The sequence below is a fragment of the Lepidochelys kempii genome, chromosome 12 (assembly GCF_965140285.1).
Source record: "Lepidochelys kempii isolate rLepKem1 chromosome 12, rLepKem1.hap1, whole genome shotgun sequence".
Lineage (NCBI taxonomy): Eukaryota > Metazoa > Chordata > Testudines > Cheloniidae > Lepidochelys > Lepidochelys kempii.
The window spans coordinates 6,869,806-6,891,198 of NC_136391.1; the positions used below are offsets into that span (position 1 = coordinate 6,869,806).

Consider the following 21,393-nt stretch of genomic DNA (forward strand, 5'->3'; position numbering starts at 1 on the left):
GTTACTGTAGCACACAGGAGCCCTAATCCCAGACCAATACCCCCTTGTGTTATTTTAGTGCCTTTAGAAACGGACTCTGCCCACCACAGGTTTAAATCATGTTGCCCGTTCACAGGGAAGCATGGAAAGCCACATCAAAACTATCACAGAGATCCCTTTCTAAGGCTAGTCTTGGAAAAAGAAACCATTGGTCACGCTGGATGCTAGTGTGGGCCAGACTTCCCCAATACTCACCACCCCTTCCATCCCTGCAGTGGTTCCAGCAGTGTGTGCAATCGGTGATGTTATCGGTTTCATACAAAATCTCACCAAAGACGATTAGCAATATTAAGTGCTTAGGACTCCGCTTGTTCCAGCAGAAGTACTGCCTCTCGGGGAAAACCACCCGTAAAGAGAAGAAAATGCAAGTTCAGCCCTGCTTCTCTGGCCACTTTGCAGCAGTGACAAGGTGCTGTTTAGGTAGAATAGAAGGGCGAGGGTGTAAGAAAGCCGGCCCTCATGGTGATCAGGTGGGTCACACCCCTAGAAGAGTTCTACAGTGAAGCGTGTTACTGGGCTGATCAAAGAACCTAGAATGATTTCTAACTAGGGGTAACTTTTACATACTCTGTCGAGCCCCGCCTAAGTGAGGCGCTGGAGTTTGGCAGAGACAGGGGCCTTTCCCTATTGTAAACACTGAGGTACAGATTTATTGCAACAAATTAATACTTTTTACTTATGTTTATAAAATATTGCAGGCATTCAAACGTAAGTTAAACCTCACAAGATGCCCGACCCCTTTAGGTTGCTATTATCCTCATTTTACCAAGGGACAAAACGGGCAATGCCTAAATACCTTTAAATATCCAGGCCTATGTGACTTGTCCATTGTCACGAAAGGAGACTGTGGTGGGGTTGAGAACAGAACCCAGATCTCCTGACTCCCCGCGCAGTGCTTTAACCACTACACAATGCATCCTCTGAGCAGATGTGGCTTGGGGCACTTTATATCTAGAAAAGGTTTACCGAGTGCCATCTTTGGATTGGCTCAGACCTGGATTGTGCCAGAGGCTCAATTAGAATTTTGAGTATAGCACCTCTGACACATCACTGCTTAAAAAAAAAAAAAAAAAAAAAAACGAACGATCAAAGGAAGGTGCTTCCTGCAGGTACCCACAGTTGTGAGGCGACCATCCGCCCTTAGCATGAGGGAGCTTCATCTGTGCCTGCCGTGGGTCAGTTCCCCAACTCCACTGGCCATGGGCAACACAAACCATCCCCTCTAGGCCTATGCCAGCCTGGCTACCTCTCTACAGGTTAGCGGCAGGAACACTCCAACCCTGAGAGTCTCCCTAGAGTTTCCAGCCAACGATCCACTGGCCATTTGCAGTATTCACAGATTTGTTGCTTCCAAAGAAGCAGTACATGCCCACTCAACAGTTCCACTTCAGATCACTACTCTGCTTGACACACAACACTTACAGTAAAAACAAAAGTTTATTGAACGAAGTGTAGAAATTCACATGATAGCAAGCAGAAGTACTAAAAACATATGGTTACATATAAAATAAAATCATAACATGTTCTGGAACCTAGACACTTCCATGTCTTAGAGAGCAATGCTCACCCAAAGTCCTTGCACCGTTTTATAGCCAGGTTTGGCTGTGATCTTCCATTCATGAGACTAGTCACACCATTAGCTTGCCTCTTTGGTAAAAGATCTAGGGTGTCTGTTTGCACCCATAGATACATCAGAATTAATGACTGTCCTTATTCATAAACCAGATGCCCCCCTGCTGGCTGTTTTTTCTTGTAGATTTCACAATCTCAATCAGCATTTGACTTAGTCTGTAAATCAGCATCCATTGTGAAGCACACAATACACAATAACCAGACAACTGTCTGGTGAGATGCCCTGCCTAAAAAGAACCTGTCCACAGCATGTCATCTCCTGGTTCCCTGCCTTTACTTTAAGATTTTAAGAACACAATTTCCAGTATGGATAAGTAACTCCTTAAATATTATCCGTGCAAACATTTTGAAACGATTATGGAGACCTGTCGGCTACTGCCTCTCAGTAGAGACTTTACATGTCACCCTTTGGTGAACTAATATGCCTATATCTGACCCAGGCGATCCCTGTGCAACCCTATACATCCTTTGTGCTCTCTGCTGGTTGGCACCAAGAAGTCCCTGGGTCACACCTCACTCCTCAAATTGATGCCGTAGGGCTCAGCCACTGGCTAACCTGTAGGCGTCGGCTCAGAACCTTGCCAGGACAGCAGTGGGATTTTCAAATGACCTACGAGCACAAGCCTCATTGATTTGCAATAGGATTTGTGCTCCAAACTCACTTCGGTGCTTTCAAAAATCCCACCCTAAAATGTCTTTAGGGTTAAAAATAACCCTAGCCCAGAGGACAGACAGACATTGATTAGAGCACAAAGATGCTGGCGAAGAAGCTGCAACAGAAGTAAAAAAGGGGGAAAGAACTGGGATGGGGTGGTTTTGCATGTTGGTTGAAAAGCTATTTATATTTAATTGGGCATCATGCCTCAGTGGCTGCCTCTGCTGTAAGGAAAAGTACCTGAGAAGCAATAAATAAAAAGTTTAAAGAGAATCGAAGTGCAAACGTGGAGTTTTCCAACTCATTACTTCTGACAAAAATGATTAGGGATCTGGAACACATGACTTATGAGGAGAGGCTGAGGGAACTGGGATTGTTTAGTCTGCAGAAGAGAAGAATGAGGGGGGATTTGATAGCTGCTTTCAACTACCTGAGAGGTGGTTCCAGAGAGGATGGTTCTAGACTATTCTCAGTGGTAGAAGAGGACAGGACAAGGAGTAATGGTCTCAAGTTGCAGTGGGGGAGGTTTAGGTTGGATATTAGGAAAAACTTTTTCACTAGGAGGGTGGTGAAACACTGGAATGCGTTACCTAGGGAGGTGGTAGAATCTCCTTCCTTAGAAGTTTTTAAGGTCAGGCTTGACAAAGCCCTGGCTGGGATGATTTAATTGGGGATTGGTCCTGCTTTCAGCAGGGGGTTGGACTAGATGACCTCCTGAGGTCCCTTCCAACCCTGATATTCTATGATTCTATGACAGGGATTCGCTGCCAGTATTCTAGAGAGAACTTCCACTCTGCTGGTTTGTTAAATATGTGCTCCTTAACTTTGTTAGTCAAATGCCAGGGATTGTTTCTGTTTTACAAGTATGCAAATCCAAACTCTTCTCACTTTAGTTCACTGCTGCGTGATTATGAAGTACAATTTGTGTTTATCAAAATTACACAGTAGGCTTAGCCAGATACCTTACCAGGCTTCTCAATGGCATCTGGTCTCTGGAACAGCCATGAAGTATTTCTGGATAGAATAAGGCATACAAGATAACAAGAAAATCAATAGCACATAAAATCTGCAAACTGCTGGCTGCAATTTCAGAGGACACTGTCAGTTTAAATATCATGTTTTCTTTTAAAAAGTCCTATCGTGTTTACTAACAACACCTGAAAGTATCAAAGGAACATTTATCTATGGGGAAAAAACCAAAAACAAAAAACCCCACCACATCTATGTGAACATTTTGTATCGACTACTGTCACAAGTATATCTAAGATTACTGAAAGCGGTTAGAGAAAAAAACCCTCGTGACTCACAAGCAAAGCTACATTTTGAGGACATCTCCACAGAGCAACCCTTGTGCTGTTTAATGAGCTCTAATTCCATTCGCTCCCAATAGTAATTTTTTAATTTGTTCATTTTGTGCATTTGACAGCATTTTGTGCAGTCATTTCAATGTCTTTGCTGCTTGAGAGAAAACAATTTTTTTTAAAAACATGCCTCAAAAATTGGTAAAAGAATTTAGGGAGCGCGTGTTGTTTGGCAAACAGACTAGATTTCAAGTCGATGCTGCCCCCTTTAAAACTGGGTTTTTAAAACCTAAATTACTTTTAATTACATATGCTGATTGGTTTCTGTTTTCACTTCACTCAACTTGGACAATGAAAACAGATTGCGCCCGTTTTGCTCTTATTTGGGAGTGCCTGCATTCTAGTGGTTAGAGCACTGAATAGGAGTCAGGACAGAGATTCCATTTCTGGCTCTGCCATCATGTTGCTGTTTGACCTTTGGTGTGTCTCATACATCTGTGCCTCAGTTTACCCCTCTGGGAACTGAGGATAATACTTCCCTTCCTCACAGTGGGATCGTGAGAATTCATTAGTTAATATTTGGAAAGTGTTTGAACAGAAGCACTATATACAGTGAATGCTGTACAGTATTATAATCATCAGTCAATTTCACTTTCTGGTTCTTGAGTATTACCACAATGCTTCAATGTTTGGGCTGCACATGCTGCAAGAGAATGGTTACATCCAAAACATCAAATAGTTTCCCTGGAATTAAAAAAAAAAATCCAAAATCTAAGCATAAATACTGACACATTTCTGTCACTTGGGTTTTATTTTATTATTTTTTTTAAAACAGAATTAAAGGTTGGAGCCTTCTAGCAACCTAGCAGTGTCTCTAATGTGACTCGTGGCAACTGCTAGGATTGTCTCAGTGGAGCTAGGAGTCAAATGGAAGACGTTGCTACGCCAGCGGAAGTGTATAAATGTAATACTCCTGTGTTTGGGAGCTGTGTGAAGAACACGGTGGGTTCTTGCAGCAAGACTTTGGCTATTCAGAAACCTTAGCCACAGGGTTAGCATTCGTCTCCTGGCTAGGACTGATTCTCAGCAGCAGGGCAATTACAGAGACACACACTGTGTGAAGAACTTATTCCATGTGAAACACTCATTTATTCAGCACAGAAATCCCCAAATAGAAAATATACAAACTCCAGGCTAAAATTAGTTTCTTATAAAAAATGCATCATTTTCACAGCATGCTGTCAGTTAGCACAGTGGCATTTAATAATGTGCATGCTTGAACTCCCTCTTCATATTCCACTAGCTGCTGCTTAGTCTCCTGCAGTAGGACAGGTTGCCCTGTACACTTCAGAGACCATGGCAAGTGGAAGACGCTGCCGTATCCAGCACTCAGTATCCCTTCTGACTGACTGCAGAGGCAGAGCTTTCACTCCTGAGGCCCAAAGAATGGCCACTCGCCCATTGTGGGGGATCCCTTAGCCAACAATTACATTAAACATCCAAGAACAAGTGGCCCACACAAAATTTTGCTCTCCATGGGCCTGATCCCAAGAGACGCTGAAATTCTGATTAACATCAACAGCTACTAATCAAGTCAACAGTCACTGTGAATGCTCAGCACCTCTCAGGATAAGGGCCCTCATTAGTTACTTTTTAAAGGGCTTCCTCCCAAGGAAGGCTAAGAAACACCCAGATAGTTTCTAATGACTTGTCCCAAGAATACCAATTCCAATGGTCCCAGGAGTAGCTTTCTAGAGCCCTCCAACGTGACTCACAAGCAAAGCTACATTTTGAGGACATCTCCATAGAGCAACCCTTGTGCTGTTTAATGAGTTCTAATTCCATTCGCTTCCAATAGTAAGAATGGCATTTCCAGAGAGGAAATAACAATAGATCAGAAGGAAACAACGCATTAGCTCTGCCCCTTCACAATTAGCCAAAACTAGAAATCAGGATAACTTTTTCCATGAACTGGGTGTCCATATCACAAAAACCACCATGCATCTAGGAGTGAATGGGCTCTCCATTCCCACCTGCTGCCCAGAGGTGGGCTTTGCAGGTATGAGGCATAGTAGTGGCAGTGGGAGGTGGAAGCAGGGTGCATAAAGTTTGCAGCAACACTTCAACTGCTGTGTGGACAAACAGAAGGCAGTCTCTACTGTACAAATGACAAGCATTAAAATCACATATGAAACTAAAGCCGCAAAAGAATCAGCTAAAAGCAGGTGCTTATCCCTAACAAAGACATTTGTACTGGTGCATTAAGACATAGCACGAGAGAAAGGGATAACACAATGCAATCTATACCACTCTTCCCTTCATGTTACGGGGATGTCCTGTGGAATCATGAAGCTGGAAACAGCTGTTCATGGTCAACACACTGGGGTATGTGTGGGGAAGGTGGGATTTGAGGTGGGGGTGAAAGAGTTGAAACTACATTTTCAGAATCCCTATTTACAATTCCAGATCTATTTAGATGATAAATACAGTAAATATTAAATGATCCTCTTTCAGAAGAGCCTTTTATATACACTCAGATATGAAGCCCAAAACTATTACCATAAATCCATGGGAGAAGGATGTGAGCACTGTAAAACAATTTTGTGATGTATTCTTGTTATACTCATCCTTTAGTCTAAAATGTTCTTTGTTCTAATCTGAAGATGCTGCACAGAAGAACTTCAGTTAAACTGGGAGGAGAGTCTGTCCCTTTCCAAGACTGGCTGGTCTCTCTTCTCTCTGACACAGAGTACCTCAGTATCCCCTGTAGCAGTTTTGTGTCCTTCATGCCGTCAACCATCCATATCCGTGAATTTTCTCTTCCTGTAATTTTGCACCAGGCTGGAAGCTGTGATCTGAGAAGCCTGCCCCTTCTCCCAGCACTGAAAGTCATTCAGCCCTTTCTGACCAGCTCGAAACAATGCTCGTTCCAGTTCATCCAGCCGTGCCACCAGTGCAGAGGTGTCTTCGTTGTAGGCATTCTGGGAGGAGTCCATGATGCGACGGAAACGGCCAATAAATGTCTAAGGGAGAAAAGCAGAATTACCAAAGGCTAAGGGAGATTCTTCTTGAACTCAGGTGCTAGAGGCCTTTGCTTAGGAGCTGAAAGATCCAGGGTTCTAGTCCCTATGTTGTATCTATGCAGTCAAGGATTTGTTCTGGGCTAGCACCTGTCTGTTGGTAGTGAACTCGATGTACTCAAGGATAAGCTTTACCTAACTGGGGTGAATGGAGGAGTATACAAAATCCTGGCTGGAAAATGTGTGTATCACTGGGTGGAATTTGATTGGTCAAGTGTGATTGTTGCCTTCTAGTTGCTGACCGAACAGGGCTACTGAAACATAATATAACTATAATTCCACCTCCATTCAAGTGGGAGAAGTCATTGGTTTTGGAGCACGGGGCCTTGCTTGGCTGCAGGCCATTAATCTGTAGTCATGCATTTGTTACAATGCTGCTTAATGACAGGTTTCAGAGTAACAGCCGTGTTAGTCTGTATTCGCAAAAAGAAAAGGAGTACTTGTGGCACCTTAGAGACTAACCAATTTGAGCATAAGCTTTCGTGAGCTACAGCTCACTTCATCGGAAGTTGGCTGTAGCTCATGAAAGCTTATGCTCAAATAGATTGGTCAGTCTCTAAGATGCCACAAGTACTCCTTTTCTTTTTGTGAATGCTGCTTAATGTTTTTCTTCTCAAAACTGAGCCAAATGAGACTCCCCTTTTTAAAGGCATTACTACTACTCCTGATTGCATTTACCAAACACAAACCTCCCTCTGCCCCCAAAGCACTTGGGATGCTGCTCAAACACTTTCACATTCAGTACAACTCAAAAACATACAATACATAAACAATACACTTAAAAAGCTAAACAAAGAGGGGATCATTTAAAAGATTTTTTTTCCCCTACCACTATGGGTAAAAACATATATATATATAATAAGGTACAAAGAAAGGCAAAGGGTTAAACTCTTGATAATCTTTGGAAATTGGGTTTAAGATTCCTTGGGAAACTATGCTTTTAGAAGCACCAGTCACAAAATATGACTGGGTTTTATTTATTATTTCTAGTATACACATTTATTTGGCATCTAAAACTTTGGTATTTGGGTGCTCTACAAGCACCAAATAAAGACTTTCAAGCTCTCAGTGAGGTCTCTGTACTTTAGTCACACATTTCTTTGAACATTAGTTTATTTATGCCATGATATATAAAACACAACTCATTAACAAGGAGGAGGGACACTGTGGTGGGGCAGATCCTCACTCCAGTCAGGAAGGGGTTAAAGAGCTCTTCTAGGCACAATCAGCACCCAGCCCAGCACACCCAAAGCCTGTCAAGCCTGGAGATGAGTAGGTCCTTACAGGGGAGTATCCCTGCTCAGGGCAATGTGGCACTCAGAGGAAAGCGGAGCTCCCGGGGCTCATAGTGCAGGGGCTGCTTATGAAGCTCTGCCAACTTGACCGGTAAAGGGACCATCTTTACTTTATTTTCTATTACAGTCTCAGGCACTCAGCCTGAGTCCCTCAGAAACGCAGCCAGTTAAGACCCTGGACCCCCTCCACCCTCTTCACAGAGACTATTTAACTTTTGCCTTGCAGAGAACAATGGGGTGAGCCTGTACTGCAGGATTATTTTGTTTGCCTTTTTTGTTTTGGATGCTGTTATACCAAGAAGTGAGTGGGTGGGGGGGAGCAGCGTCCCTCAGATATACAACCAGAGGACTAAACCCTGCACTCTGAACCAGCAAAATCGCAACACGTACAGCCAGAGATGATGTCTGGGACCACAGAGGTGCCCACTGTCACCCCAACAGGATGCCCCAGAGGTACAATCTCTGACAGATGCTTTGCATTTTCTGTTACTAAGAAGTGATGCATCAAAGTAGTTCCTCTTCTAGAAGTCATCATGTTCCTTGTACAAAACTCACAGGACCAAATTCGGCTCCTGGATGCATACATATGAATCTTACTGAATTTTCTGGGATCTGAATATGCACATCTGAGGTCAGAGGGCCCGATCTTGCAGTCCTTACTCAAGCTAGGATCATGTTTTTACATGTTGTTTACAGCAAAGTTGCAGGAAATATGGAGGAGGCAGCAGCAAAGAAAAAGGAAACCAAAGCTAACAAAGGAACTAGACTTGGTTCAAATACTTGCCTGCAGTATAGTCTGAGCTATCTCTGGATTCTCTGGATTGTCAAAATTCTGGAGCTGGGAGCCAAAGCCATAGTAGAATGGCCCCATTTTATGCAGGTCAACAACATTGGCATCAGCACTGAACACTGTCCGCCAGCCTTCCTTGTAAATCTTGGGCAGTTCCACTGAAAGTATCCTCCGTTTGTTGTCATACAACCCTTTTGCTAGCCACAATGGTATTTCCACCTTTGAACCCTGCATGCAAACAACAGAAAACCCCCCGCCACCCCCAAAGTATAGGTAAATGAACTCTGATCATGATAACAAATAAACATGAGACTCGGATGAATACTGAAGATCCACAAGAGAGTGATTTTATTTCAGTCTACAATAGTAGAAACTAATGTAAATCATAGACTTTTGGTTGTCACTGGCAATATCCATAGACATAAAATTTTTGTGAGAACGGGTGCCAAAGTATGAGGCACAGAAAGACAGCTGCCTGTGTAAGATGTATATATAAATAAAAAACAATATTGCAGTGTAAGGAAAGTTACAAGCCGAGTCCCCCTGATCCTGCAGACACTTTCATATATGTTCAGCTTTGCTTATGTGATTCCCCCCCACTAGGATTCCTCCGGGAAGTAATTTTACACACAGAATTTATTTGCAGGGCATGGTCCCCAGACAATAACTAGAATTTAAACGAAACAGCTAACCAACAGTAACTACATTCTCTACCAAAAATTCTCACCTCACTACAATATTTAATGGGCATAACACTTTCAGGCCCTTAAAAAAAATACCCTAGTCACAGTCATTGCTTTAGTGAATGCACTCTACAGGCTGAGGGCATGCTACAGTAAGAATTTTCTGATATTGGTTTGAAGAGATATTACCCTTTAATTTCACTATATATCCCACCGATCTCAGATTAGAATCTGGGGTGGGGGTAAAATGTGCCCACCCAGAGCAGTTTGCAGCCCCCCCCCCCGCAATCTGTAATGCAAAAATGCAGAGCCTAGCGCGATGTATTGCACCCAGGCCAAAGCTACACATGACAGAGGGTGAAATCATAGAAGACCAGGGTTGGGAGGGAGCTCAGGAGGTGTCTAGTCCCACCCCCAACTCAGTCACCCCAGCCAGGGCTTTCTCAAGCCGGGCCTTACAAACCGCTCCCCGCAGAGAGCTCCACGCGGCCGCCACGGCACCGACGCACGCGAGCAACCCCGCACGCCACCACTCTGAGGCTGGAGACTGCATTTCCCAGCCTGCCCCGCTCCAGGCTCACGCCCTGGCCCCGCGGGCAGACACAGCGCACAGCTCCCGGCCCGCCCGCCGGCTTGTCACGTGGCCGGGCCCGGGGGCTGCCGGGAGCTGTAGTCCCCGGCGGCGGGTTACCTCCGGGATGCCGTCGCTCTGGCCGGCCCCCGCGCCCTTGCCCAGCACGGCGGCCAGGCGGGGCAGGGCAGCCTCCACGCGGCCCGGTAGCTTCTCCTGGGACATCAGGATGTCTTCCAGCGACAGGAAATTCTCCTCAGGCCCCAGCCCGGGCCCCACGGGGAAATAGGCCTCGGACATGGCGGGGGGGCGGCGGCGCGCTCCGACCCCGCGGCTCCCGCTCAGCCGCGGCCAGGCAGAAGCAGCCGCTGGGCCAGGAGAACGGACAACGCGCATGCGTCCCTTTCTCCCCACCCCGGAAGCCCCGCAGCAGCGCCAGGCGAGAGCAATCGAGGGGAGCGGATGTGCGCGTGCGCACGTCGCACGCGGCCGGTCGCCTGGATGGGGGCCTGGGCAGCTGGGAGTTGCGAGGCCAACGGTGTTGCGCCCCGGCCCCGCCCGGCGTGGGGGGAAGCGCTGCGCCCCGGCCCCGCCTGAGGTGGGGGGGGTCTCCTCCCCCGCGAGCGCGGCACCCCCCGCCCTGCCCGGTGGATCGTTGCAGGCGGCGCGAGCGGGCGGGGGCGCGCGCTGCCTCATGACTCGAGCGGGGCCGGCCGGTAACCGACAGCGCCGCGGCGTCGAGGCGCGGGGCCGGGGGCCAACGGGAGGCGGAGCATGTGAGGGTGAGGCCCTCTGCTGTCAGGAGGGGGCTCGCAGGGGGGAGCGCACCTCGGACGGGGGCCCCCCCTTAAACTCAGCGATGTGCCTGGGGGGGCCCCCTTAAACTCAGCGATGTGCCTGGGGGGGCGACCCCCCGAAACTCAGCGATGTGCCTGGGGGGCCCCCCCGGTACTCAGCGATGTGCCTGGGGGGGCGACCCCCCGGTACTCAGCGATGTGCCTGGGGGCCCCCCCCCCCGGTACTCAGCGATGTGCCTGGGGGGCCCCCCCCGGTACTCAGCAATGTGCTGCAAAGACACCACGTGTAACAACTTTAATCCTAAACCACACGGGCCCCCTGCTCCCCACCCCCTGATCACCAGCTCTGCCCCTCCCATGCCCCCAGCCTGGCCCTGGGGACACCAGCCGCCCTCCGGGGATACCAGACCCCCCTGGCTCCTCCCAGTGCCCCCATCCCTTCCCCCTGCCCCCCCCCCCCCACCCAGTGCAGACAGGCAGTTTGCATTCGGGTTGAATCCAGCCTTGATCCGGGACAGGTTGAGTCGTGATGTCATGAAATGTCCTCATGAGACAACGCCACCCCCTGGCAGTGACGTAATAACATTGCCCTGGCGGGAGATCGCGTTCAGGCCAACCGCCAATAGCCCTGCACACAGGACCACCCCGGTGAAATCAGGACAGTCACGTAAAAGCCTGGCCTCTTGGGAACCTCTCGCTCCGCTACAAAGTTGTGAAGAAGGGACCCGAGAATTACATGTTGCACCGAAGAGTTCATCGTGGCGTACAGACATGTAGGAAGACAGTCCCTGCCCCAAAGAAGTTACAGTTTGTTTAGATTTTTAAAATCTGGGGAGAAATTCTGGCAAAATTCTCATTGACTTTAAAGGGGCCAGATTTTCATCCCTAGGGAATTTAAATAAAAACTAAAAACATATGATTCAGAAGATTTAGACTGCTCTGTCTAATTTGGTGGCAGGCCTGTTCAGTGGAGCTGGTTGGCATGAGAACACACCTTCATCCCATAAACTGTACTGGCTTCCCTGATGCAAGTTATTTTTAGTTTAACATAAAGCCCTCTGGCCTAGAATCTCAAAGGTATGGAGACATTTCACTTCCATGGGAGTGCGGCACCTAAATACCTTTGAGGATCTAGGCCTATGTGATTTGACATTTGTCTGGTTTAGAGTGTGGCCATCTCCTTTGTGATGGCTGAAATCAGCCTGAGTGTTTTTGCTGACTGTCTAAGATGTATGATCTTGATGCAGGCAGTTCTTGGTTGGAAGGTCCCTGTTTGTGGAACTTTCTCATTCTGGCAGGTGTCAGATCATGAATTTGTTAGCCTTCAGCACGTTGTGCTAGGCTCATCTTTTCAGCTAAGCCTTTGCTGACTGGATCTAACCAGAGGCACTGGGACAGGTTCACACTGGTGCAACCCAAGTAGTGGGTTGCTGACAGCAGGAAGTCAGCCTGGAGAAGGGGCACAGTGGTACAAACCATCCTTGCCTCTCTTTCCTTCCCTATCAGAACCCTAGAGAGCACCTATGCTATCACAACTGCCTGTATTTGAGGTTTGAATCTCTTCTTAAGTGCAGCCACTCTGACAGGCACAGGGGAGCTGCAAATTGCACCCCATTATGCCCAAGGGGTGAATCTGGCCCTAGCCACAAACTGCCTGAAGACCACAGTGAGTATGAACTTGATCTGTGTGGTTAGGTATTCCTTTTTTTCTTTGAAGTGGGAATATGGGTTATCCTGCTTAATAAGGGACATGGTGAAAATCCAGGCAAATTAATATCTGTGCTAAGTAGGTTTAAGTAGATCTTAATGATCTCTGAATGCCAGTGATTTAATTATTAAATTGTTTTCATGCAGCGGCAGAATATTGGATTTGAATTCAAATGCCACATTCACTTTAGTGCTATAATGTAGTACACCAGAGATAATGCTTCTAGGTTAAAATCACACTCTTTGGGCCAGATTTTGATCTTGGGTAAAAAAGTATAACTCCAGAGTAACTGCACTGGTTTTACCAGAGTTACTCCAGACTTACACTGGTATAACCGAAAGCAGAATTTGACTTCTTTTGTCCTTGTCTTGTTTAGAAATTTTAAAATGTTTTAAATTTTGTTTGGGAATTCATTTTTTTCTCCTTGCTTGATTATACCTTGTTACCCTGCCTTTAATTGTGCATGTTGAGAAATAAAACAACATCAAAATCCCTCTACTATTCCTAAACACAGTAATCTATAAAATAACAGACCTTTTATATAATTGGTAAAGATTTTATTTTTCTTGTATCAGGGTTTATAGCTATGTTTATCAATCTCTGCTCATACAAAGCTTTGAGTAGGTTTGAAAGAAACAAGAGCATCGGTACACCCATGGGAAATGGCAATTTGGGTTGTTCCCACAGTTTTTGATGACTTAAGCAGAATGATATTTTTGAAACTTACTCCGTTTCCCTTCAACCAAAGACATACTGACAAATGGACCAGGAATGAATCAAAGGTATAGGGTGGGATTTTGAAAAACACGAAGCAGCTTTCAGTAGGAGTCAGAGGCCTAATTGTCATCAACATTCCTGAAAATTCTGTTTTGTTTTTAGTGTGGTCAGTATTAAAGTTGAAGGGTGGTAACTAATGTAGCCAAAACCAGACTAATCTGAAAAAAGCCTGAATAGAAGAACAATATAGGGCAGGGGTGGGCAAACTTTTTGGGCCGAGGGCCATATCTGGGTGGGGAAATTGTATGCAGGGCTGGGCTGGGAGTTGGAGTGTGGGAGGGGGTGTGGGGTGCAGGAACGGGCTCAGGGAAGGGGGTTGGGGTACAGGAGGGGTGTGGAGTGCAGGAGGGGGCTCAGGGGTGCAGGAGGGGTGCGGACTGCTGGAGGGAGCTCAGGGCAGGGGGTTGGGGTGCAGGAGGGGTGTGAGGTGCAGGCAGGGGGCTTAGGACAGGGAGTTGGGGGGCGGGGTGCCAGAGGGGTTCGGGCTCTGGGGAGGCAGCGGTGTGCACCGGGGCCAGGGCAGGCTTGCAGGGACGTGGTGCCGGCTGCTTCTGAGAGCAGCTCGGGGCCTGTGGCACCACTGGGGGCAATCCCGCTGGCCGGATCCAAAGCCCTGAGGGGCCGGATCCAGCCCGCGAGCTGTAGTTTGGCCACCCCTGATATAGGGAATACTGTGTGCATAAGACTTCTTTCAATACATTTAATGAATACTGGCTCATGACTTAGTCATGAATTTCAAAATTTCTCCCTAGTGGTTTAAAAATTGACAGCCTCAGATTCAGTGTGAAAGACTGGTGGCTCTCATACTCTCTTTGAAATGTAGCTTTAAGTTTTAGGTCCATATTTGGTCCCCCATTTAATTTATCAGAGATTGACTTTTCATTGATTTTGAGCCTCTCCGATTGTACCACTCTTACAATTGAATACAGCCAAAGTTTTAGAGTAAACTTGGCTTGGATCCATGAAAAATATATGGCCCCAAATAGGTTCATATATTTGTGGGATTCGATTTGCAAAATTTGGGGAGCTTTTGAAACATGGGCCCCAGCCTGTCACACTTCCCCCGACCTCCACCTTTGATTCTGGTTTAATCTGGCACGGCTTGTTCCAAGAGTGAGTGGGGAAATTGAGTCTGCTCTGTGGAATGGATCATCCAGCTGACCCTTTTTTGTGCAGAGGGTTGGGATTCTGTATGCCACTCTTTGTTTTACTGGGAAAAATAATAATGGAAATGTATAGACTGAACTGGTATTATAAAAAGTGTGTGTCATTATTAACCATGAACGCTTGTTTTTTTATCATCTTTTGAAGGGTGAAATCAGTCATTGCACTTGCCAACTAAAAATCTACATTTGAATCTTTCAAGATTTCCAATCTGTAGTCCTTTTAAAAATTCATATCTATCAAAAAGAGAAAGAATAAAGGAAGAGATTTTGCAGTTCATGGCTAACTCACCAGTCAATGTCTCTTTTTTCATTACTTTTACATTCTTATGATCACAGTGTTCTCCATAAAGCCTTCTGCTCAAGCTGGTTTCAAGCTTGTTTGATATTGTTTTGACTGTTAATTTCCACACTTGTATTTTGATCAAAATCAAATCTGTTAAAACAGCCAAATTTGCAACACTTTGTTAAATCTTGTATTATCTATTTTATTCAAGGAAAATTTCATCAAAAGTTTTTTTAAAAGTACAATATGTTGGGCTAAGAATACATACTTGGATTATTTACTCATTGTTTAGATGCTATGGTACATAGGAGCTATACAAAAACCATAAGTAGATAAAAAGTAACAACAGGTTTTGTGAATGCCAGTATGCTGAAGTTGTGAAAATCCAAATGAACTAGATTTGTTAGCTGAGTAGAAAGAACATACACAGACCAAGGAGCAGAAGGAATATCTGCACATGTGTATGCAAATATGACACCCACACTTTGCCAGTTTTAGAAAGTCTCTTTTCCCCATTAATCAGGTACGTTAAATCCTTGCAACAATGCAATGCACAACTGAAGGGCAAAAACCAACACCAGAAAAATGATTCACATAAAAATGAAAAGGTCAACATTTTGTCTTTTTCCCTAGTAAGATTCCAAGTGTTTATCCATTGTACAGAAAACAGTTGGTATATTTAGATAGAAGTCTTAAATATTGTCCTTGATTTGTGATGGGAGAGAGAGAGAGAGAAACTTTGGAATAATTTTATTTCCATCTTTGCACATTTTCCAGAGGAATGGTATAACAGATTTCAAGAGTCCTTTTTAAAGGATGGTTCTGGATGAAGAGTCTAATTTACAAGACTGGACTAAAAAAGATATCCCTGTTTAATCGGGTCATAGGAACAAAGTCTTTGTGCTGAAAATGGACATTTGCAGCGATTGTGAGAAGAGAGGATTGTACAAATGGAGTCATCTCTTTTTATAGGGTTTGGAATCAAAATGTCCGGAAAGAGAAAAAAGAAAATTAATATTTCCATCAATCCTGAGATGCGTCAGCCTGAAATGAATGATACTGAAGTGAGACAAGACAACCCAGAGAGACTGAGGTACAGGGCAAACACAAAGATAAAGGAATCACATAATTCCAAAAAACACCCTTGTGCTTATTAGAGGACTACTCTGAGGCCATGTCTACATTGCAGGTGCTACAAGTGGCTCAGGTGTGGTGGTGCAGCTATGCCGCTGTAGTGTAGACCTTTCCTACGGCGACGGAAGTTTGTTTTTTTTAGGGCTGTCAAGTGATTAAGAAAATCCATTGTGGTTAATGGCATGATGTTAAAAAATTAATCGCGATTAATCGTGCTGTTAATAATAGAATACTATTTATATAAATGTTTTTGGGTGTTCTCCACATTTTCACATATATTGATTTCCTTTACAACACAGAATGCAAAGTGTACAGTGCTCACTTTATATTTATTTTTATTATAAATATTTTCACTGTAAAAATAAAAGAAATAGTATTTTTCAATTCACTTAATACAAGTACTGTAGTGCAAGCTCTTTATCATGAAAGTTGAACTTACAAATGTAGAATGTGTAGAATGTGTGCAAAACAATGTAAAACTAGAGCCTACAAGTCCACTCAGTCCTACTTCTTGTTCAGCCAATCACTCAGACAAACAAGTTTGTTTACATTTGCAGGAGATAATGCTGCCCGGTTCTTGTTTACAATGGCACCTGAAAGTAAGAACAGGCATTCTCATGGCACTGTTGTAGCTGTTGTTGCAAGATAGTTACATGCCAGATGCGCTAAAGATTCATATGTCCCTTCATGCTTCATCCACCATTCCAGGGGACATGCATCCATGCAGATGAAGGGTTCTACTCAATAGTGATCCAAAGCAGTGCAGACCAATGCATGTTCATTTTCATCATTTGAGTCAGATGCCACCAGCAGAAGGTTGATTTTCTTTTTAGGTGGTTCGGATTCTGTAGTTTCCACATTGGAGTGTTGCTCTTTTAAGACTTCTGAAAACATGCTCCATGTCTTGTCCCAATCAGATTTTGGAAGGCACTTCAAATTCTTAAATCTTGAGTCAAGTTCTGTAGCTATCTTTAGAAATCTCACATTTCTTTTTGTTTTGTCAAATCTGCAGTGAAAGTGTTCTTAAAATGAACAACATGCTGGGTCATCATCCGAGACTGCTATAACATGAAATATGTGGCAGAATGTGGGTAAAACACAGAGCAGGAGACATACAATTCTCCCCCAAGGAGTTCAGTCACAAATTTAATTAACGCATTATTTTTTTTAATTAGTGTCATCAGCATGGAAGCATGTCCTCTGGAATGGTGACCAGAGCATGAAGGGGCATACGAATGTTTCACATATCTGGCACGTAAATACCTTGCAATGCCAGCTACAAAAGTACCATGCAAATGTCTTTTCTCATTTTCAGGTGACATTGTAAATAAGAAGCAGGCAGCATTATCTCCCATAAATGTAAACAAACTTGTTTGTCTGAGCGATTGGCTGAACAAGATGTAGGACTGAGTGGACTTGTAGGCTCTAAAGTTTTACGTTGTTTTGTTTTTGAGAGCAGTTATGTAACAAAAAACAATCTACATTTGTAAATTGCACTTTCATGATAAAGAGATTGCACTACGGACTTGTATGAGGTGAATTGAAAAAAACTATTTCTTTTGTTTATCATTTTTACAGTGCAAATATTTGTAATAAAAATAATATAAAGTGAGCACTGTACATTTTGTAATCTGTGTTGTAATTGAAATCAATATATTAGAAAATGTAGAAAAACATCCAAAATATTTAATAAATTTCAATTGGTATTCCTTTGTTTAACAGTGCGATTAAAACTGCGCTTAATCGCAATTAATTTTTTTAATCGCAATTAATGTTTCTGAGTTAATTGCGTGAGTTAACTGCGATTAATTGACAGCCCTACCTTTTTCATAGCTTTAAGTAATCAACCTCTCCCAGTGGCAGTAGCTAGGTCAATGGAAGAATTTTTCCGTCATCCTAGACATATCTACACTGTAGATTAGGTTGGCATAGCGATGGCGCTCAGCAATGTGAATTTTTCACACGCCTGAGCACCACAGGTATGTGAACCTAACTGTTAAGTGTAGACCAGGCCTGAGAATTGTGTCTCTGTATGCGTTGTAAGAAATGTTGGAAATAAGCTGCCAGATCATATGCCTCCTTTTATATAGTTTGCCCTTCCATGATAAGAGAGATACCATACTGGGATTTGCCACTGAACTACTGAGAGTGAGTCTTGAGCAGGTTGCAGCATTCAAAAATGTATAACAGCCTTGAACAGCAAACCAGATTATAATTGATTAGCCTTGTTGAAGGAAAGGGAATGGTCTAATGCATAAGTGATCCTGCTTATGCATTGTGGAATTAATTATAATTCCATAATGCGTGAGCGTCAGTATAAATTGGGAGTGATCTTGCTGAAGTCATATGGAGTTACAATGGTATACGGTGGTTTGAGAGGAGGATCAGACCCATTAATGAGATGAATGAAGATAAAAATTCAAGAACCTAAGCTAGGTAGAAGAGGGCAAAGAGTGGAGGAGAGTGGGGAAACAAATGGCAAAGGAAAGAAGATGATGGGAAGATATGAAACAAAAATAAGGACAGAGGAAGTGGAATACAAACAAGGGGAGTGGGGAATCAAGAGGATAGGACATGGAAAACAGAGAAGGTGAAAGTCCATCTTACTATAAAGGTTATAGATGAGAAGTGATCCCCCACTGAAGAGGAGAGTAAAGTATTGCAGCAGTAAATACTGGCTGTTACGGGGCAAACTGAATCACCTGAGCTTATGGTAGTGAAACTGAGGGAAAAGCAGGCAGCATCCCATTTCTCTTGGTGTTAATCTATATCCCCAAGATCTGGAATCCCAAATCTCCAGGCCAGGATTTCCCCTGTATCATAAGGCATAGAATAGGGGTAATTGTGTGCACCAACAATGCCCATGTCTGTTAGAGGTATGCATAAGGGCTGCAAGCTTGTCATGGAAGTCACGGAAGTCACAGATTCCGTGGCTTCTGCAGCAGCTGGTGCGGCTGGCTCTGGGGCTGCCCAAGCGGCTGAGGCAGCTCCTGGCCCAGTTGCACTGGCTGCTGCTGAGCAGCCTCAGACCCCTCTGTCCTCCAGCAGCAGCAGGAGGAGTTTGGGTGTGGGAGGGAGCTCAGGACTGGGGGTTGGAGCGCGGGAGGGGGTGAGGGCTTTGGGTGGCACTTACCTTGGAGTGGCTCCCTGGAAACGGCAACAGGTCCCTCAGCTCCTAGCTCTGTGCGCTACCTCCACCCGTAGGCACCGCCCCCGCAGCACCCCCCAGGCTACTGCCCCCCAGCAGCCGCAGTGCTCCCCGGGCTGCCCCCCCCGTGTGCACCCATTGTGCCACCCCGAAGGACCTGCGCGCCCTCCCCCCCCCGCAACCCCTCCTGGGATGCTGTCCCCCAGCACCTACGGTGCCACCCAGGCAGCCTCAACAAGCACCTGTGGCCCTCCCCCCAGGCCACCCTCCCCATGAGCCCCCCAGCACTCCCAAGATTTAGTCAGGGGTATAGTACAAATCATGGACTGGTCACGGGCTGTGAATTTTTGTTTACTGCCTGTGACCTGTCCATGACTTTTACTAAAAATACCCGTGACTAAAACGTAGCCTTAGGCATGCACAGTTTTGAAGATCGGGGCCTTAGTGTTTGTCATGGGTGCTTTGAAGTTATAAATTACTATCATTATCCTTCAATCTAAAACTGTTCCAAATATTGGTTAAACCCATTTCTTTCCTTACTGGAGCATTTGTTGATAGGAACAATTTGTGTTTCTTAATCAGCCTGTTGGACTGATGATGGGGGTAGCATACTTGGAGCGACCAGACATATTGTATCCTTCGTGCCAGATTTTGCAACCCATATGTTGAGTAGGACTGACAGTACTTGTGGAAGTAGTTCCATTGGCTTCAGTGGGATTACCTGTGGGAGTGAGTGCTGCTTTGCATGAATAAACATTGCAGAATCTGTCCCTCCTTGAGCAATTTAGCAGCTAATTCATTTCTTGGAGAAAAAGAAGGAAGCAAGACTAGGAGTTCTTAGTCACTGCTGGATCTTGGGTGAGAATAACAACCTTTCTGCTGCTTTTTGAACACCTGCAAGCTCCATTAATAGTGATTAAGGCTTGTCATCCCATAGATCCCCAAGCACTTTTCCCTGACAAAGGAGGAACACATTTTACAGCTAGTGAAACAAACCAGGTCTTCTGAATCCTAGTCTAGGGTGGGGTCTTCTAGGCCACACTACCACCCTATGACATTACTGCCTTCTACAGTTGGCCTATAAGATTAGGATTTGCCTACATAGGTAGTTCATGTCAAGCTAGGGTATAAATCTACCCTGCACCAGCCTGCCGTGCACTAAGTGTCCATGTGGACCCCTGCTACTCTGCACTAAAATTTCCCCAGTACACTGTTTCAATGCAGCATACCGCACAACTGAACTGTTAGCTGACGTCAGCAGGGTCCACGTGGACACTTAGCATGTAGGAGGCTAAAACAGGGTAGATTTACACCCCAGCCAGCATGCCATGAACTAACTGTTCATGTAGACAAGCTCTTAATTTCAAAGTTTTCTAAGAAGCCACCGAAGAGGAAAATTAAAGTGAGAATATATTTGTCTTTCAGACAACTATATAGAAAACTATATTTTCCAATAAAAATGAAAATGAAAGCATTACAATAATTCTTCTTTTTTTTTTCTTAGCTGTCATATGTTGTGCGAATCCCTATTATCGTACGGGAGTGGATTCAACAATTTTCAAGGCATTTTTAACTGGTCTGTAGTCCTGTTGGTAAGTGGAAAATCACCAAGTAACGTAGACCGATAATAGATGTTTGATTAGTGTTTCTGACTTTAAAACCGTACAGGGAGGTGCTGAATAGATTAAACCTTTCATGATTTACTTGGTAATACTTACAAAAATATTTGGTATTTCTTGTCTCAGCTCCTAAATTTAGAGCCAGCAGCTGTCACTTCTTTGTTGTACCAAGTCAGTAACTTTCCATTCTCTTTGTGTTCCTTTATGTATATCACTAACTCTTTGCAAGTACCTGCAGCTTAGAATTGTGGGGAAATGGTGGGTACATGCGTTCTTCCTTCAGTGAGAGGTTGATACAACATGAAGCCCTGTTTAATGTGGGTCAGCATATTTCTCTAGTAGATCCCAGTGAATCAGTGTGATTCCCCACAGTTTCAGACCCCTGAAGTCAATGGAATTTTGTGGGTGTAAATCTGGTGTAATGCCAGGGAGAGCCAGACTCAATATATTTGTTTTGTTTGTTATAGAGAGAGGATTTCTCTTCTTCCTAGAGGGGGAAAGCAAGCCTTGCTCAGCCAAATGAGCAAAGCAATCAGTCCTTTTTTCCATTTTCATCACTAGGGTTTAACACCCTCCCTCCCTGAAATTTGTCACCTCCCACAGCAGGCTTCTTGTACTATGACTGGAACTGATTCTCTTCTCACGTCAAGTATGCACAGATGTAACTCTAAAATTCTGGGGAGCGACTCCTGCCGTACACCTTAGGAGAGAAGAA

At 44.7% G+C, this 21,393-nt stretch overlaps 2 protein-coding genes across 6 annotated transcripts in view; one reads left to right on the forward strand and one right to left on the reverse strand.

Moving 5' to 3' along the window:
- Window positions 1–1,457: 1,457 nt before the first annotated feature.
- On the reverse strand, window positions 1,458–10,465 carry GINS3 (GINS complex subunit 3). Its single transcript, XM_073307362.2, has 3 exons — window positions 10,167–10,465; window positions 8,787–9,020; window positions 1,458–6,650 (listed from the first exon to the last, which is right to left on the reverse strand). Exons 1-3 carry the CDS (start codon window positions 10,440–10,442, stop codon window positions 6,420–6,422), a joined length of 741 nt encoding a protein of 246 aa, XP_073163463.1. The 5' UTR covers window positions 10,443–10,465; the 3' UTR covers window positions 1,458–6,419.
- A 102-nt stretch (window positions 10,466–10,567) lies between these two features.
- LOC140896131 (diacylglycerol O-acyltransferase 1) overlaps window positions 10,568–21,393 on the forward strand; it is a 41,892-nt gene continuing 31,066 nt past the window's right edge. The window contains exons 1-4 of one of the 5 annotated variants that reach the window (XM_073307349.2): window positions 10,765–10,828; window positions 11,362–11,616; window positions 15,750–15,870; window positions 20,564–20,651. In XM_073307349.2, the coding sequence (XP_073163450.1) occupies window positions 11,580–11,616; window positions 15,750–15,870; window positions 20,564–20,651 (246 nt within the window). In that variant the 5' untranslated portion in view covers window positions 10,765–10,828; window positions 11,362–11,579. Of the gene's footprint in view, window positions 10,645–10,757; window positions 10,829–10,873; window positions 11,617–15,554; window positions 15,871–20,563; window positions 20,652–21,393 lie in introns of those variants that run through there. The other 4 variants (XM_073307352.2, XM_073307351.2, XM_073307350.2 and 1 more) reach the window with 4 other exon arrangements.

Bases quoted from the DNA above. Each gene is read 5' to 3' on its own strand.
- GINS3 (XM_073307362.2), bottom strand. From the start codon at position 10,442: ATGCGCGTTGTCCGTTCTCCTGGCCCAGCGGCTGCTTCTGCCTGGCCG. The intron at 9,021-10,166 runs GTAACCCGCCGC...GTTTGCATGCAG, and splicing joins AGAGCGACGGCATCCCGGAG to GGTTCAAAGGTGGAAATACC. The intron at 6,651-8,786 runs GCAAGTATTTGA...TTTCTCCCTTAG, and splicing joins TAGCTCAGACTATACTGCAG to ACATTTATTGGCCGTTTCCG.